Source organism: Taudactylus pleione, unplaced genomic scaffold (genome assembly GCF_031769625.1).
Source record: "Taudactylus pleione unplaced genomic scaffold, aTauple2 ptg000652l, whole genome shotgun sequence".
Taxonomy (NCBI): Eukaryota; Metazoa; Chordata; class Amphibia; order Anura; family Myobatrachidae; genus Taudactylus; species Taudactylus pleione.
The window spans coordinates 9,035,347-9,054,616 of record NW_028285054.1 but is presented as its reverse complement, the minus strand read 5'-3'; the positions used below and the strand labels follow the sequence as shown (position 1 = coordinate 9,054,616).

The 19,270-nt window shown below is 45.7% G+C and overlaps 1 protein-coding gene across 1 annotated transcript in view; it reads left to right on the top strand.

Annotated features, from left to right (window-relative positions):
- The window catches only part of NEMF (nuclear export mediator factor), a 58,883-nt gene that overhangs the window by 37,981 nt on the left and 1,632 nt on the right, over positions 1-19,270 (top strand). Inside the window, exons 23-32 of the mRNA XM_088455329.1 lie at positions 2,574-2,859; positions 3,637-3,685; positions 3,761-3,801; positions 5,868-6,006; positions 11,412-11,489; positions 11,562-11,756; positions 13,430-13,462; positions 14,957-15,063; positions 15,881-15,924; positions 17,780-17,859. Coding sequence (XP_088311455.1) covers positions 2,574-2,859; positions 3,637-3,685; positions 3,761-3,801; positions 5,868-6,006; positions 11,412-11,489; positions 11,562-11,756; positions 13,430-13,462; positions 14,957-15,063; positions 15,881-15,924; positions 17,780-17,859 — 1,052 coding nt within the window. The remainder of the gene's footprint in view (positions 1-2,573; positions 2,860-3,636; positions 3,686-3,760; positions 3,802-5,867; positions 6,007-11,411; positions 11,490-11,561; positions 11,757-13,429; positions 13,463-14,956; positions 15,064-15,880; positions 15,925-17,779; positions 17,860-19,270) is intronic.

Here is a 19,270-nt window from a genome sequence, read left to right as displayed (position 1 = left end):
GATTGACTTAGAGAGGGAATCATGAACCTGAACGCAGATTACGGTGTCTAGTTTAGTCTGTTACTATATTGGCTAATTATAGCCTAATTGTGACATATAACCTGTCTCTTATTAGTCTACTACCTGTATTGTTCACACTATTACACCTTTACTACTGTCCCCATCTCTCTACTCCGAGCCACACTCGCTCCTCTGGCCTCAGCTGTTCCCTCTTCCCATTAGATTTTCAGCTCTTAGGAGCAGGGCCCTCCCTACTCTTTGTTTTCACACATGCATTTATTTTCTATTCTTTGTTGTTTCCTGTGCCCTCTGCTTCCCCCCACTGTCCGGCGATGTGGAACATTGTTGTACCTACATCATCATTTTTAGACACTACATTTTCTTTTACTGATCCTGTTAACAGGGTTCTCACAGCATTGGTGATTATAGCTGACGTCCGCTATAGGGCCATATTCAATTTGGAGCGAAAAGTCCGTTATTGGCGATAATTTATCGCCGATGACGTCATTTTCGCTATTTTCACTTATCCACATATTCAATTTCAAAGACTTTTCGCAGGTGCGAAAAGTCTTTGTAAAAAAATGGGGATAAGTTTCTATCACTGCATAGGTGGCGAAAAAAAGTGCACAATTGAGTTTTTGGGGTGTAGAATTTAAAAAAGTGCCCTGCAGCCTTTGGAATGTCTCCTTTAAGTAATCTGTGTAAAAATGCTTTTTAAAATAAACATAGGATACCCCCAAAAAGGTGTTTTCATTTTGGGCACAAAAAAAAAGTTGGGGGACAAAGCTTAATACTAGCAAAATTGACTCAGGGGGGGTTCCCAAGCATGCGGCAGGTGTTTTCTAGAATGCGGGTGGTTGCGGCAGGTGGGTTTTTGAAGAATTTTAAAAAATCATTTTAGGGACTTAAAAATATGCTTGCACCCATTTTCATGTACCCCAAATTTGATGGGACAAGTTATTTTTTCAAAAAAAAAAAAGCCAAGTGCTATTCTTCACCACTTTTTCAAAGACGCATTAATGCACCTTCTGCGGCTGTTTAAAAACCCCAATTACCTTCAGCAGGCCAAATCAGGGGGTACCCATAGTGATCCCCCATGTCAGACCATCTTTTGGGGGGTGACAGGCTGATTTACCCAAAAAGTGACAGGACTTTTCGATAATATTTTTCCGCGGGTCCCGTTTTCGCCAATTCCTAATTGAATAATTTAATTCCTAGTTCGACCTCGGACTTTTCGCCTCTAATTGCATATGGCCCATAGTCTCATCCATTGATAAGATTACGTTCTCCATTTTAACTGCGGTGTAAAGAAACAAAAAAAAAAATGCTGATTGTGAATAGTATTTTGGGGTCTCTCAGCAAATAGCAACACTTGTATCACGCCATTGTATGGTCCAATGTCCTTTTGTGAGAAGGTTAATTCCTGTTTAGTATTGGTTATGTTAAAGAAGGATAACATTTGGGCTACAATGCATTTTTATATATACAGCCGTCAGAACAGCGGTGGAACACTGGTAACTGCGGCACATCGCGACCACATCATTGCTCATTGTACCTCGCACTCCCATTGGGGTGGCGCCCATTGCTTGGAATTGAATTGTTCTCATAGAGGCTGGGGACCACATCCTACCCTCAGGCCACCAAGCTAGGCATCCCATGTAATCGCACTTATTTAGGGCCTGATTCAGGCGTGCACGCAATTCAAACACAATACAGACATTCACGTAGTTGAGCGATTTATTCACCACTGCGCAGGCATAAAAAGAAGTGCAGACTCTGATTTGTTCGGATTTTCCCGCCAAAGTTGGATATTTTTCCCGCCAAAAATTGGGTCTCAGAAAGAGGCAAAACGTCATCTTTTATGGACCAACAACATCATTCCAGGAGACTAGTACATAAAAGATGATGTTTGTCCATGAAAGATGACGTTTTGCCTATTTCTGAGACCCGATTTTTGGTGGGAAAAATCCGAACTAATCCGAGCCCTCACATCCCTGATAAAAAGTCCTGGAAACGCCTACAACGCATATGCAGGCACAACGATTCTAGTGCTATCAGGAGAGATGGTATTAGATACGGGGTGGCAGAGTGACGGGCATTCTTGGGTGCTTTGTGGTGACTGACAGGTGACCTGAAGTGAACACAAAAAAAGTCTGTCTCATGGGCGTGTTATGGGAGTGTGGGGGGCGTGTCAGTGTAAGCGGGGGCGTGTCCCAGATGCAGAGCCTCAGCCACATAGGCCAGGTTTAGATGGAGAAAGCGCCATGGGGCTGGTGCGAATGTCCATGGTGCGCCAATGGTGGCGTGTAAAGAATCACCGGCGGTGTTACAGCGTGCAGAGACACTGAAAGTGGGCGTCTCAGTTCTTGCACATACAGAAGCAGGCTAGTGCACCGGGAGACGGCTGATGGTGGCGTGTGCATAGTCTCGCCACCGCGAAACCACAAACTGATGCACCAGCGTCCACTTGAGAATCAGGCCCTTGGTGTACGGAGAAGCACAGTTTGTACTCATCTCCTCTATTTGTTGGATGACTGTGGATAAATTGCGCGGATCATTCTGTCTGGTTACAGAAGCCGCGGAAGACGACAGCGATGGTAGCAGCGAGGAGGAGGAGAAATCTCCCAGCGAAGGCGTCGGAGGCGTAAAGGACAATGTCGGGGAGGATACAAATGTTACCACTGAGTTGTGTGATCCTGCACAGGTGATGGATGACGGGGGCTCCGATGACGACAGTGAGGGCGGCAGTGCTCATTCTGCAGAGAACGACACTGCTGTGAAGGAGGAGGAGGAGGAGGAGGAGGAGGATGTGGCCTATCCTGATACTTCCATAGACCTGTCTCATCTGCAGAAAAAGAGGTGAGTAGGGCTGCTCATAGGGTTTGATAGAGACATTGAAGTGTTCTAGACTGTAGGACTAAACGAGCTGTCATAGCTCTGTCAATAAAGCACCCTGCATTCAATTAATGTGTGGTACAGGTGTGTACTTTTATATCATGTTCTCATTTGTTTGTATTAAAAGGAATCTAGAACCCCCTCCTGGACTGGGCATGATTAGCAGTCAGGTAGGCCTGGCTACAGGCTGGATTACTATAGTCTGATGGGCAGGAAAACATTTAAATGCTGTTGGCGAAATGCGTAGTGTATGTCATTTGATTGGACAGCTACTATCTGCATCCAATCAGATGAGCCCTTCACTTCCAACGTCCTCCAGTACAGTATGAACCTTTCTTCTCCACTTCTCTGCCTGAAATACAGTGGTGTACAGCTGTGATAGTAAGCTGACTGGAGGGGGAAGGCCGCAGCTGACTGCAATATGGCAATGAGATGTCCATACGTGGTCACCCTTAACCTGTCACGTTTTTTAGCTCCAGTGATTAGAATCTCCTAATGGCCAAGATCATAAAAAAAAAACTACTTCTGAGCTTGGTACAACGGGTTATGGAAAACCTGCATCGTGTTTCCAAGCACTGTGCCTTTCAGTCTCAACGCCGTAGAGGGTCTATAAGAGCCGGATTCATTCCCTGTATAACTTAAGGCACACGTAGGCATGTAATTGTTGTACATGTAGTGCTAGGTCATGAACACATTGCTATTGTTATTAGGGCTGATATAACAGCTGTATCTTCCTTGTAGGACACTGAACAGAGCAGCTGTAGCAGAGCCTGCAGAGCCGGCCATGGCGGTAAGATAGGACTCCTCAGCTAGTAGCAAAATCCATCCATTCTGAGGTGTGACTTTGTTTTTCTCTTTCCATTAGAACGACAAGTCCCGAAAACATCTGTCCGCTAAGGAGAGACGGTAAGAATTGTCTGCGACCTGTGCTGGCTCTTGTTAAAAGCGAATTAGAGCCTGCAGAGTGTAATAAGGGTTTCTCAGATCTATAATACATGCAAATCCAGTTGCAGGTGTGTATTTGGATGTAGAACTGTGATTTCTCCATCGGGGACACAGACGGAGGGCGAGTTATATTTATACCTAGGAGTCAGGTCAATGGGGGGAAAAATAGTTCTATTAGAAAAAATAGTAAAATGTACTAAACCCACGACAGAACCGAGGCAAATTCAGGGCCTGTACCTGGGGAGGACACACAGAGACCCATCAGGTCAGGTCAATATAGGATTGAGGAAAGTAATGGTAGCACAACTTTCAGTTTTCAATGATCAGGCAAACGTCAGTGGTCAAATCTAGGTGTAGGTCAGGGAATCAGAGATTAGAACAGAGGAGCTGATTCAGACCCGCTCGCTATGATGCGAATGCTCGTAGCTGGCCGATAGTCGCTATATGCGCATGCGTACACATCGCAGTGCGCGGGATGCGTTCGCTTGCTGTGCATAGACTGTCCAATAGAGTGAGTGACAGAAGAGGCCATTTGTGGGTGGTGACAGGGGCTGTACACTGGAAACGGGGGAGTGGAGGTGCGAACGAAGGCGTGCCTGAGTGTCTCAACGCTGTTTCAGAGGCGTGCATAATTATCAGGCAGCCTCATAGTACATGTCACTTGGTGGGATTTCACTCTGAGGTGATAGCAGTGCTTGCGGCAGGGTATGGGCAACCTTAAGCGCTGCGATCGCATCCGATGGTGCTCGATGTACCAATGTTTTCAAGCACTTCCAGGAGATGACGTGCTCAAGTGGGTGCCTGCCTTGCTGGGCGTGCACTGGATTTGCATACGCCGGGAGCAAGCGAACGCATCTAGCGAGCGCGTCTGAATGAGCTCCAGAGTCCACAATCTGGGTCATGATTCACATAATTGCAGAAATCGTCTTTCTTCAGAATCACTGCACCTATAAAGGCCAGCTAATGACTAAACTGGTCCAAATAAATAGGGGCAGACCTCCAATCAGGAAATCCCTAGGTAATCACATGATTGCCTAGGAACAGGCCTCTGTCAACTTGGACCATAATTCGAAGCACCGAACCTCACCTTGAAACAGCAACATTTTTTTTTTTCTACACCTGGTTCAGCATTTATGCCAGACTCTGCGGCCTCTTCAGTGGCTAGGTCCGTACTCACATAGGCGGAACAACTTGTGCAGGGGATGCAACTTCCAGAAGGTTTCTAAGTCGAAGCTGGTGCCGTTTGCATCTAATATCTTGGACACATCCTACATGGGTGACTCATGCAAGATAATTTTTACTGCAAGGTGGTAATTTGTCACTCCCTGGTGACAAACCTTTTATAGCACCATTCCCTTTAGCATGGACTGTTCTTCTTAAGAACTGAACATAAGGAATATATGAAATTCATCTTATGGGGATATTCTATAAAAGGAGGAAATTTTGCCTCAACCGAACATTTGGATCATTCTACTTTGTACTTTATGGGTCAAATGCAATAGCTGCAATTGGCGGCTGCCGGCTCGATTCCAGCGAGATGGTCATAAAATTTAAAGCGGCAATTTGTTTAAACACATAACCATGTTGATTTTGCCTTTAAACTAATTGCTTCTTTAAATGTAGTGACTGTCTCACCGGAGTCACGCCAGTCCACGCAAATCGTGGGCTTTTACACATATCAATGAAACAGCCCTTTTTATTTTAGTATATAGCTATTGCGGAAATTTTGTTCCAACTGAATTACAGCTCATTAGTAAATAAATACAAAAACATAGGAAATCATTCTATCTACAAGAATGTAAAACAAGTATAGAAACATCAATTTTGTTAGACTTTTTTTTTTTTTTTTTAAGTAGGACATTTTTTACATTATGAATTACAACTTTTTTAATAGAACTGTTGTAAGTTTGAATCATTGTTCCAACAAAGAGTTCCTCCCCTTTGACATAATATCCCTGTCTGTCCTGGATCGTTGGCTGAAGCTGTGGTCTGAGACCATATTAATAAGCAGGATTGTTTTTTTTAAGTGAAATGAAGAAAAAAAAGAAACCAGATGACGCTGAAGAATCCAAGCAGTTGGGAGATGCAGACAGAGCTGAGGTGGCAGTACCCCAGAGTGCACCACAAGGGGGCGCAATGCAGCAGCCCTTGAAAAGAGGACAAAAGGTATAACGTTTGCTCAGGCAGAGGGGAGGAGTTAGGGGCGGGGTTAATGTGCCTTGCTAATGTTATAGAGGAGCCTAGTTTTGCAGAGCAGTCTAGAATTCTGATTTAATTTTGCAGAGCAACAACTGAAATGAGATTAAGGGGTATATTTACTATGTTTTCAGAAGTGGAGATGTTGCCCATAGCAACCAGTCAGATTCTAGCTAGATAAATGGTTGCTATGGGCAAAATATCTACTTCTGAAAACCCTGCATTTTGGTAAATATACCCTAAGAGTTTTAGAGGGTGCATTATTAGGTTTGGTCCATGTAATTTCCACTCCACAATGATGCCTGAATTTTGCGCCAGCTCAGACCTGGCTGTGTCACTCTCGTCCTATACCTTAATGGGACCTGTTTTGTGATTTCATGTCGCACTTCGAGCCATATTCAATTTGAGCCGAGCCACGACACTTTTTCGCGGCCCGGACTTTTCGCCTGTTTTGTAGGCGGAAAAGTACCGAGCGCGTGGCCGCTTTACCCCATATTCAATTTGAAAGTAGGCGAAAACGGGACCCAGCGAAACTTGAACAGGCGGAAAGTACTGTCAGATTTGGGGAAATCAGCCTGACACCCTCAAAAGATGCTCTGACATGGGGGTTCCCTATGATACCCCCTGATTTGTCTTGCTGAAGGTATTTGGTGTTTTTAAACAGCCTCAATAGCTGCTAAATAGCGTTTTTCTATAAGTGGTGCAGAATATTATTCAGGAGTATTTTTTCCTGAAAGTAACTTATCCCAGCAAATTTGGGGTACCGTATATACTCGAGTATAAGTCGACCCGAATATAAGCCGAGGTACCTAATTTTACCACAAAAAACTGGGAAAACTTATTGACTCGAGTATAAGCCTAGGGTGGGAAATGCAGCAGCTACTGGTAGTAATCCCCCCCCTGGTAGTGCCCCCAGTAGTAATATCCCCCCCTGGTAGTGCCCCCAGTAGTAATATCCCCCCCTGGTAGTGCCCCCAGTAGTAATATCCCCCCCTGGTAGTGCCCCCAGTAGTAATATCCCCCCCTGGTAGTGCCCCCAGTAGTAATATCCCCCCCTGGTAGTGCCCCCAGTAGTAATACCCCCCCTGGTAGTGCCCCCAGTAGCAATATCCCCCACTGGTAGTGCCCCCAGTATTAATCCCCCCCCTGGTAGTGCCCCCAGTAGTAATATCCCCCCCTGGTAGTGCCCCCAGTAGTAATATCCCCCCCTGGTAGTGCCCCCAGTAGTAATACCCCCCCTGGTAGTGCCCCCAGTAGCAATATCCCCCCCTGGTAGTGCCCCCAGTATTAATCCCCCCCCTGGTAGTGCCCCCAGTAGCAATATCCCCCCCTGGTAGTGCCCCCAGTATTAATCCCCCCCCTGGTAGTGCCCCCAGTAGCAACATCCCCCCTGGTAGTGCCCCCAATATTAATCCCCCCTGGTAGTGCCCCCAGTAGCAAAATCCCCCCTGGTAGTGCCCCCAGTATTCCCCCCCTCCCTGGTAGTGACCCCAGTAGCAACATCCCCCCCTGGTAGTTCCCCCATTATTAATCCCCCCCCTCTGGTAGTGCCCCCAGTAGCGATATCCCCCCCTGGTAGTACCCCCCCGGTAGTAGCCCCCCCAGTAGAAAGAAATGTAAAAAAAAAAAAACACTTACCTGTAACCCCGCTCCTGGTCACGACGCTGCTACAGGCTCCTCCGCCGCTTTGCATAATGGGAGAGACGTCGTCATGACGACGTCTCTCCCATTACCCACAGCGGGAGCCGGAAGATGGCTCCCGCAGTGGGAACAGCAGTCGGTGAAAGTCTGACAGACTCTCAGCGGCTGCTGATTACACCAAACACATAGCTGCCGGCTCCGGCGGCTGTGTGTTTAGCAGTGTTTAGTGCTGACCGAACTCCGTCCGGTCAGCGCTACACACGCGGTGCAGTCTGTGTCACAGTGACACAGTCTGCACCGCGGCCCACATGGTACGCTACTCAGCAGCGTACCATGCGGGCATGACTCGAGTATAAGCCGAGGAGGTGCTTTTTCAGCACAAAAATTGTGCTGAAAAACTCGGCTTATACTCGAGTATATACGGTACTTGAAAATGGGGGTCAGCATATTTAAAAGTTGCTAAAGTGAAGTTGTTTTTTTTAATTTGACACAGTTTACCTTTGGGGGACTGTCTGAAGGCTGCAGGGGGGTTCCCGCAAAGTTGCACCCCAAAACCCCAATTCTGCACTTTTTTCCGCCTGCTATTCATAGGCGAAACTTTTTCGCCTAGTACATTGCATTGACTTTCCGCCTAGGCGGAAAGTCTTTCACATTGAATACGGGGTAAAAGCAAAACAGGCGAAATGACGTCATCGGCGAAAAAGTATCGTGGATCCGGACTTTTCGCCTCAAATTGAATACGGGCCTTCATCGGAGAAGTGCATTTTAAGGCATATACTGAGCAAAGTAATAAAACACATCACACACAAAACTGCGACATGTAATAAAGATCGTTCCCTCACCCATAATTAATGTTAGTCACTAAACCGGGCATTACTTTATCATTAAAGACTGTAACGATTGTGTTAATGAGAGGATTGGTTATATAGCGGCTGCCGCTTTGCACTGTGCTCCTTTGGGTATATTTCCACCTCTCTGCGCACTTAGACACTTCATTTGGCGGAGACATCTGCCAAGAGTGGAGAGTTTGGCGTGCACCATGAGCTTGCCTGGGCGGACTCTTTGGGTGCACCTGTGCAAAACAAAGGAATTTTGTGGAGAGCATCAATGGTAATTCATAAATGGTGGCTGGTATATGGAGGTAGTACGGTAAAAAGGCATTATAGTGCACACAGACTATTTGTTTGATTATCGTGTATATAATAGAAGTAGAACATTATAACAATCATAACATGTTTGCAGTGTAAGACTTATGACTACATAGTAATCATTTGTATCTATATAATAATTCTGTAAGGTCTTTCCCGTCTTCAACATGCAAGTGCAGTGGGAGCCGGGATGCACGCCTCTCCTCCAAAGGGTATAACTGCCAGGGAGATGGGACAGATTTAGCCGTAGGGGTGGACGACCAGTCTGGCTGACTGGAACAGGACAAGTATGAGAGGAAGGGGGAACAGGATGGAGTGTGGGCTGAGGGCGGGCATGGTGCAGGATAGATGGCTGCAGAGGACGGCGCGGGACAGAGCAGCCAAAAGGGGGGCTGGGCAAGATAAAGCGTGGTGAAGAGGGAGGGGCAGATAGGTCCCTATATTAGTACAGAATAACAATATACAGCGTGGCAATAGTAAGTGCAGAGCATTCCCAGAGGTAACAGGATGTGTGTGAAGATGTACAGGGATATATCATCTCACTTCTGAAACCAGGCGAGTCTTGCCAGGATCTGGATCAAGGCAGGTAGGCAGGGCGCACCACATGGGTCAGGAAACAATATAAATTGGAGGATAATAGGATATATATCAGAGGGGAAATAGAGGGTAGGGTACGGTTGAGTACAAGGGACAGTGTTCTTTTTTAGAGAGAGAACAGTCATTGCTTAATACAGTGGTTTCTAAACTGGGTGCCTTGGCACACCGGGATGCCCTAGGGTACTTGCAGGGGTGCCAAGGGCTGGTGGTCCAGGACAAAATCAAATTATTTGTGGACAATGTGATATGCAAAACCCGTGCTGGTGACTGCCAATTATAAATTGTGTGGACAACTGAAGCACAACCTTATCCACCACAATATAACAACCTAAAGATGACATATAAGCACAAAGAAACTTTTGGCTTAGGGGTGCAAAAAATGCTAATACTCTAGAGCAGTGGTTCTCAAACTCGGTCCTCAGGACCCCACATAGGTCACGTTTTCCAGGTCACCCAGCAGGTGCACAGGTGTAGTCATTACTCACGGACACATTTTAAAAGATCCACAGGTGGATATAATTATTTCACTTGTGCTGCTGTAAGGAGACCTGCAAAACATGCACTGTTTGGGGTCCTGAGGGGGTTCCGGACTATAGATAGACAGTAATTAGTTAGACAATGTCTAGATAGACACCAGATGTTAGACAGTTAATAGTTAGACAAGGATAAAAGTTCGACACAAACAAAAGTCAGACACACTAAAGATCGACAGGGTCAAAAGATCGACATAAAAATGGTCGACACTTTTTTTTTTTTTTAGGATTAGGCACTTACCCCCACGGTTAGGGTTAGGCACCAGGAGGGAGGGTTAGGGTGAAGCTTAGGGCTCAAAAACAAAAATATATAATTGTCGACCATTTTTGTGTCTGCCATATTCATGTCAGACTTTTGACAGTTGAACTTTTTACATGTCTAACTTTAATGTGTCTGACTTTTTTTCCCTGTCTAACTGTTGACTAACATCTGGTGTCTATCTAGACATTGTCTAACTAACTACTATCTCTTATACCACACCCATCCTGAGGAACAAGTTTGAGAATCTGTACTCTAGGGTGCCGTGACTCAAGAAAGTTTGGGAACCACTGGCTTAATAAGAATGGTGCTTCTGTATCTTACATCATTGTGAAGCAGTACAAAATGAGGTACCTCAAAGTGTTTTACAAAAACTGTGGGCCAGTGATTTCACAGCAGACTTAATTGGCATTATGTGGTTTATCATCACTTTTTGTCTTATACGTTATCACTGTATAATTACTAAGGGTTGGTGGGGACTACAGTTTTAGCATTTCTTGGGGAGGGGTAAAGAAATACTCCCATTACCTCTTACTTTTCACTAATGCTGCAGTGAAAAGTCAGAGTAAAGCTGGCCACACACTAGACCAACTTACATCCAACCAGCCAACTTGTTGATTGGTTGGAATGAAAATCTGGTAATGTATGGGAGTAACTGATCATCAGCTATTTGCTCCTAAATGCCAGAAAACAGATGAAAATGGTCGTTCAGACAAGTTTGTTAAATGTTTGATCTAAACTATTTGTTCAAACAACAGTTTTGGTCCATTTTCCAGTGTTTGGGAGCAAATTGCTGATTATATTCCTTACCAGATTTTTATTCCAACCAATCAACTAGTTGGCTGGTTGGACAGATAATCTTTAGATGTGTGGCCACCTTAAGACAAAATATTATTACCATTCATGTTTCATATGTATAGTTGTTTAAATATTTCAGTTTAGTTGTTTTTTTCTCCTTTGTTCTAGATTTTTTTAAACCCATTCCCCTCTAAAATACCCCTTTACATATAATCTGACAAACAGGGGTTTCAAAAAAAATGTGTAAGGCAGGTAGGAGATCTTCTTGAGATTTTACAAACATTGGTGACTCCATCATTGCAGAATATACTTTTCTAATACAGTTGGAATCTAGCGTTTTTTTGTCCCAACTTTTGTTTGAGGATTTTGTTCAAATTTCTACATTTGTGATCCTGTCAGAGTAAAATGAAGAAGATGAAAGAGAAGTACAAAGATCAGGATGAGGAAGATAGAGAACTTATAATGCAGCTGCTTGGGGTAAGAACATACGATCATCTTGTGTATGTCTCGCCCTCTGGAGATACAATAGGTAATCTCTCTGTTCTGTAGTCCGCAGGGTCCAGCAAGGAAGATAAGGGAAAAAAGGGAAAGAAAGGTAAAACGAAGGAGGAGATGGCAAAGAAACAGCCACAGAAGGGAAAAGGTGGAAGTGGGTCTATGAAGAAAGTTGGGCCTGGATTTACAGAGGTCTTTATTACACAAGATTTACAAGAGATGACATTAGAGGAGCAGCAGGATGAGAAGGTGGGTAAGGGCCATTGGGCCAGATGAAGCTCTTGTGTTGTATCATTGAGACTCCTGTACCAAAGGCACTAATTTATGTAATAAGGTCTTTAAAGATCTAGATGGATGCTATGCATTCGGCTAAACACATCTTTATAGGCGTTTTTTGTTCAAGTGTGATCGTTGCATGCGCATATTTTATTCTTTCTTTAATGACGTCATTGGTTCTTAGTGAATGGTAGGCTGTATTCTCAGTGATGTCACTGGTTCTTAGTGAATGGATAGATTGCATTCTTAGTGATGTCACTGCTTTCTAGTGAGTGGTTAGGCTGCATTCTCAGTGATGTCACTACTTTCTAGTGAGTGGTTAGGCTGCATTCTCAGTGATGTCACTACTTTCTAGTGAGTGGTTAGGCTGCATTCTCAGTGATGTCAATACTTTCTAGTGAGTGGTTAGGCTGCATTCTCAGTGATGTCACTACTTTTTAGTGAGTGGTTAGGCTGCATTCTCAGTGATGTCACTATTTTCTAGTGAGTGGTTAGGCTGCATTTTCAGTCATGTCACTGCTTTCTAGTGAGTGGTTAGGCTGCATTCTCAGTGATGTCACTACTTTCTAGTGAGTGGTTAGGCTGCATTTTCAGTCATGTCACTGCTTTCTAGTGAGTGGTTAGGCTGCATTTTCAGTCATGTCACTGCTTTCTAGTGAGTGGTTAGGCTGCATTTTCAGTCATGTCACTGGTTTCTAGTGAGTGGTTAGGCTGCATTTTCAGTCATGTCACTGCTTTCTAGTGAGTGGTTAGGCTGCATTCTCAGTGATGTCACTACTTTCTAGTGAGTGGTTAGGCTGCATTCTCAGTGATGTCACTACTTTCTAGTGAGTGGTTAGGCTGCATTTTCAGTGATGTCACTGCTTTCTAGTGAGTGGTTAGGCTGCATTTTCAGTGATGTCACTGCTTTCTAGTGAGTGGTTAGGCTGCATTCTCAGTGATGTCACTACTTTCTAGTGAGTGGTTAGGCTGCATTTTCAGTCATGTCACTGCTTTCTAGTGAGTGGTTAGGCTGCATTCTCAGTGATGTCACTACTTTCTAGTGAGTGGTTAGGCTGCATTCTCAGTGATGTCACTGCTTTCTAGTGAGTGGTTAGGCTGCATTCTCAGTCATGTCACTGCTTTCTAGTGAGTGGTTAGGCTGCATTTTCAGTGATGTCACTGCTTTCTAGTGAGTGGTTAGGCTGCATTTTCAGTGATGTCACTGCTTTCTAGTGAGTGGTTAGGCCGCATTTTCAAGTATAGGGATTCTTCCTACAAAATAGCTTCCCCTACAGTGTCTTAAGTTTCCAAGTAATTTGATAGCTGCGTACTGAAAACATTGTTCAGGTGCAAAATACAAGTCCTTCCACAAAGTGCTTTCAGCGAATCAAAATGGTTTGTAGTCATTCTTATGACAAAACTGCTGCTCTATAGTATGTTGGAATAGGGTACATTAACATTTCAAGTGGCTGTATGAAGAGAAACAAGTTGGTTATGCTATTTAGTTTTTACCCTGTAAGCTGGAATCCCCTTCACCTTCCCCTGGTGTGACTTTAATCTCGCCTCGGTTCTTACAGTTATGCTGTGGTGTCCTTAGTAAGTTCCGTGCTCCATATTCACTATCACTGTACAGTCATATGTGGTATTTTCTGTTTTATATACAGGATGATGCGGATCAGGATGCTCCCGGATCAGAGGTATCTATTGCCCCTACTAGAACATCTTCATGTTTGCCATTTATTACCTCCCTAAATAAGGGAGAGGGTATAGGGGTTTGTGGGAAAGGGGCAATTAATATTTGTTTTGGGGTATATCAGGTGTAGTAGTGGGTTTAGGAGAAGAGAGGAGGGGGGAGGTTGCAGTGTAACTGTTATAGAACATGCATATATATAATAGGGAATATATTTATATCCCGGCACCGGAAGCCCGACAGTTCAGGATCCCGACGTGGACAGGCAAGTCCCCTATCCCTCCCCTCTCCCACCCCTAACCCTGCCCTCCCTCCGGTGGTGCCTAACTCTAAACCTAATGCCGTGTATCCACTACGCGACATTACTGAACGATTGCGACATCGTAATCATGCAATCACTCAGTAATCGGGCACATAAATCGTGCACAGTAATGTCGGAAAGTACCAGTGATGTGCACTCCCGCTGGTCGTTTCACATCAATCATCACCTGAACATGCTGTGCAACCTCACGATAACGTCAGGTTGAGCATGTATGGGGATGATTGATGTGCCTACACTGAACGTTCAGTGTAGGTACAGCACAGACTGTGAAACAACTGCACGATTACAATGTCTTATCGTGCAGTCGTTTCTATGTCTGCTAGTGGATGTGCCCCATAACTCTCTCTAACCCCAACACTCCCGGGGGGGGGGGGATACCTAAACCCCCATCGCTGGGAAGCAGCTCATACTTACCCGGCCCTGGACGTAAAGCTGTCCGGCCGGTTCGGGATACCGAAGCCTGTATCCTGATCCACCTTTGGGATATCGGTGTCGGCATTTTGCCGGGTGTCAGGATTCCGGCGTCTGTATTTTGACGGCCGGCATCTCAACTGCATCCCTATAATAGACCATTGGGCCAGATTCAGACCCGCTCGCAAGCGGGCCGATGGTGGGGTACTGCGCATGCACAAGCCCCGGAGCGAGAGCGAAATTCTCTAGCCCCAGGGCTCACTACAAAAGGGGCGGCTGTCGAAGTTGATCGACAGCTTGCCCCATTTTGTAGGCGGGGAGGGGGGGTGGCTACACAAACGGAGGCGTTTCCGAAGGAACGCCTGTTAGAGCAAGAAGCTCTCTGGGGCTTGCGACGGACGAGACCCTACCACAAGGGTCTCGTCGAAAGTCCCGATAGTCGCGACCATCACCTGGCTGCTCGCAAAAGCTGTGGGTGGTTACAGCTATGCGAGCGGCCAGGAGGTCGCAACAAAAAAAAAAAAAGAAAAACGCCCTGATTCAGAGCAAGCGCTCTTAAAGAGCGTCCGGCTCTGAATCCGGCCCATTGTTCCTATGCCTAGGCCACGCTTAGGTTGCTGGTGACTCTCCAACTATTGTGGAACTACAAGTCCCAGTATACCCTGTCAGCCAGGGAATTTGAAGTTGTGTAGCAGTTGGAGAGCCTACCTCTGGTGTAAGCTCCTTTGTGTTTTACCAATGTAACAGATTCATCTAATGTTCCTGCAGGAAGCAGAAAATCTTTTGGATTCCCTGACGGGGCAGCCAGACCCAGAGGACATTCTGCTCTTCTCTGTGCCAGTCTGCGCCCCTTACACTGCCATGACCAATTATAAGTATGTTATACTCTGTGTTCTACCTATACTGTACCTCAAATGAATATTGTTCTGTATGTTTAACTTGTATTTACGTTATAAAAATGGAAAGTGCCTATTTCCATTATGTTTCACCTATCCGCACAACCTATGATCAGTTACAGCACAGGTTCTCAAACTCAATCCTCAGGACCCCAAACAGTGCATGTTTTCCATGTCAGAATCGCAAGTGAAATAATTAGCTCCACCTGTGGGTCTTTTAAAATGTGTCAGTGAGTAATGAATACACCTGTGCACCTGCTGGGTGACCTGGAAAACGTGACCTGTGTGGGGTCCTGAGCACCGAGTTTGAGAACACTTGAGTTAGAGCATTGTGGGGCATATGTAGTTATCCGTGATGCTGGGGTGCAATGTGTAGCTGCCCACACTGCCAGGGACGGACTGGGGCTATATATATCAGCCCTGGCAGTCCGCCCTGCACTTCTGTATAGAGGGGGGCGTGCCGCGAGTCAAGGGGGCTGGCCTCGTGGCACGCCCCTGTCTCTTTTCTGCCCATACACGCCTCCACCCCTTCCGGCTCCGTGAAATCTTAATGATTTCGGAGCCGTTGGGTGGAGGGCGGGGGTCTTTTGCTTCACCACCCCTCCTCGAGCCGGTCCTTAGGCCATCGGCCCTTCTGCTGATACTTAAGGAAGCCCAACATCCTTCATTTTACAGGGCATCCGGGGTACAAGGTAAAATGAGCGATGTGTGGTCACAGTGAGCCACCATTATCACTGATCACATTATATGATTGAGTCTCACACTCTAACAGTTTGTGTGTTTTTATTATTTTCAGGTATAAAGTTAAACTAACTCCAGGAGCACAAAAGAAAGGAAAAGGTATGTGACCGGATGGGGCTTACTGTGACCGGATGGGGCTTAAGCTGGCCACACATCTAAAGATTTTTTGTCCAACCAGCCAACTAGTTGATTGGTTGGAATGAAAATCTGGTAAGGTATGAAAGCAAATGACAATCAGCAATTTGCTCCCAAATGCGGGAAAATGGACAAAAACTGTTGTTTGAACAAATAGTTTAGATCAAACATTTAACAAACTTGTCTGAACGACCATTTTCATCTGTTTTCTGGCATTTAGGAGCAAATTGCTGATCACCACTTAGTCCCATACGTTACCAGATTTTCATTCCAACCAATGAACTAGTTGGCTGGTTTGACAGCTCTTTAGATGTGTGGCCAGCTTTACTGTGCCACCTTGGTAGGACGATTGTTTTACAGCTGTCTGGGTGCCGATTACCACCAGTAACCTGCCCTTACCGACCATTGCTACTGGTGTGGTTTGTCCCATCAGACACGCACCGTCTGTGCCAGCGGCACAGCAGCGTGATAACCAGCTGTAGGTTAGTTGCTGTCACTGGCAGCTGCGTCCTTGATGAAACATTCAGAAATAAAATAATCTTTGAAAGCTAAATTATTTTGTCTATATTGGAGTGCTCACTCTTATCTGTATACATGAGCAGATGTTTATTGCTCAGATACACACACACACACACTCTCTATAAGGATAGATTTTTTTGCCTTATTATATATCATTTTACATACACAATCTCCCTTTAAAAAGCCCAAGCTCAGGGCCTGATTCTGACCCGCTCGCAAGCAGGTCGATGGTGCCCAAGTGCGCACGACCCGAATAAATGGTCTTTCACCAAAGGGGGCGTGCTGTCGATGGTGATTGACAGCACGCCCCCTTTGGTGGGCGTGCCGGGGGCATGGCTACCTGTCTGGTTCCGGCCCCACTGACATCACTAGTGATGTCAGTGGGAGTGCTTTTGGCTCTGATAGAGCCAAAAGCACTCCTGGGCTTGCGGCAGCGAGACCCTACCACACGGTCTCGTCGCAAGCCCGATGGTCTTGACCATCACGACCATCATTTTGGCCGCTCGCTATAGCTGTGGGTGGTCACCCACAGCTATGCAAGCAGCCAGGAGGCCGCTCCAAAAAGGAGCAGGGACGGCCCTGATTCAGAGCGAGCGCTCTGTCAGACCGTCCGGCTCTGAATCAGGGCCAGTTCCTTATAGGTCCCATTAATTAGTCTGGACTATGATCTTTAACATTCTGCTCAGTTTGAGGGGGGTGTTTTCTGCCCTATTCAATGTGCTGCCAGACCAGGGAGGGGCTCAGCCTGGCTCCTTTATATCTACAACCTCAACTATCTCCAAGACTTTTTTGATCCACATTGTCAGATGCCCCGTCCAAGGCGCATATGTCTCCAAAATTCAGGTCATTAGTTCTACAGCTGCCGCGGTCAGAGCTCTGCTTTGCTATTTGTGAACCCTAGGGGGCAGTACACCATCAGGATTTATTTAAATCCATCTTTTGCGTCTCCTTCTCAGATACCACCAATCCCCTCTCCTTTCTCACGTCATGTGATCGCTGCAGGGTGCTGCAATCTCCCTTTATTGTAACGTTTGACCATTTTCTATACATGTTTATAACACATTAAATACATGCAGCAATGCACCGCACTGACCTCTCCAGTATTGTACCGACACTGACCCTAGAACTGAAATGATTATAGCTCCCCACGTACTTACTGCATTGTGTTTACAGGCCTGTGTTATTATTTCTTTAGAAAATCTAATATAAATGCATATTCCTATTAATAACATAACATCCCTTTCTTCTTCTGGCCTACCCCAAAAGGCCGTGTGTGATCATTTCATTTCTCCTTCCACAGCTGCTAAAACAGCGTTGAACAGTTTCATGCACTCTAAGGAAACCTCCTCCAGAGAGAAGGATTTACTGCGCAGCGTTAAGGTAGGTGGAGAGCGCCTCTAGCAGCTGGGACTGGTAGCGCTAACATCCACTTACTGAATAGGGGCGTTCTGCCGTTGTCAGAGAGAGCAGATCTGTGTACTAATTGGCTATTATACAAAGTTAACTGGACTCCTTTAAATTGATATTTTTTTATATCAGTATCTTATTATGATCACCCAGAGTGCTTCATTCTCTCCATGTGAGCAGAAAAAATAGATTTTTTGTACTAATCTTAAATGGTTTTCTCTTTATCCATCGGTGGACAATGGAGTACCATGGGTTATAGCAGGGGTTCCTAACCACGTTCCTCAAGGCACACTAACAGGCCAGGTTTTAGGGATAGCCATACTTGAGCACAAGTGACTTAATTAGTACCTCAGTTATTTTGATTTAACCATCTGTGCACAATCATGGATATCACTAAAACCAGGACTCTTAGTGTGCCTTGAGGACCAAGGTTGGGAATCACTGGGTTATAGGATTTAAGGACAAATCCCCCAAGCTTCCCCTCTGTCACAATGCCTGCCTGGGACCTGTAGTATATGTATAACAAAGGCCAGAATGAGCAGTACAGTATGGCTCCTTCCTCAGCAGGCCCCGGAGCTCTGGCTGTGAGGAGTCACTCCCGTGGTGTTCAGTCTGGTGCTACCGCGCCTTCCACTATCGATGTCAGTAATAGAGCTGCAGTAGGCATACAGTAACGCACCCTGTTCCATAGGCAGGGGCGGTATAAGAGAGGAAGGGGCCTGTGTGCAGTCTCCATAGGGGGCATCCCCCTTTCTCACTGATGCAGTTGCAAGGTAGACCGGTCCATGAGAACTTGGCACCTATGTTCCCAGTCATTGCTGCAGTGCCAGCCTCTGGAGAGCTAAGTAATGTGTGGGTGTAGAGTGGGGCACCCTGCACCCATTATACATATACCATGGCTCCATTCATTGTGGGGAGGGAGGAGCATAAACATTTTGACTATTTTAAGGTGGCAAAGTCCTACAGGAAGCTCTATACCCCATAGCCCAGTGTTCCACATGGATGATAGAGAAAATGTAAATGGAATAAAAGGGTGGCGTACATGCAATCAGCCGTCATTCCCTGTTTCATGGAGGAAGCTCCCTACAAAACTACTTTACCTTCATATCTCCCCTGAGAGGGGGTGGCGGCGTAGTTGTAACCACTTGGACAGTAAGGTGACGTTCTATCATTAACTACTACTCCTATCTCCCCTTAGTGCACTGGACGGACAGATAAGCACATTTGTACATAGGGAAGGCCAGCCTAACATTTTATACTGTACGCCTAAACATCTGCACGTAGCTCATTGTCCTGCATTTACTATACAGTGAATGCAGCATGAGCACTTACCAATGTAGTGATGATGGATCACATATGTAGTTAGAGCATGTGTGTTTCATGT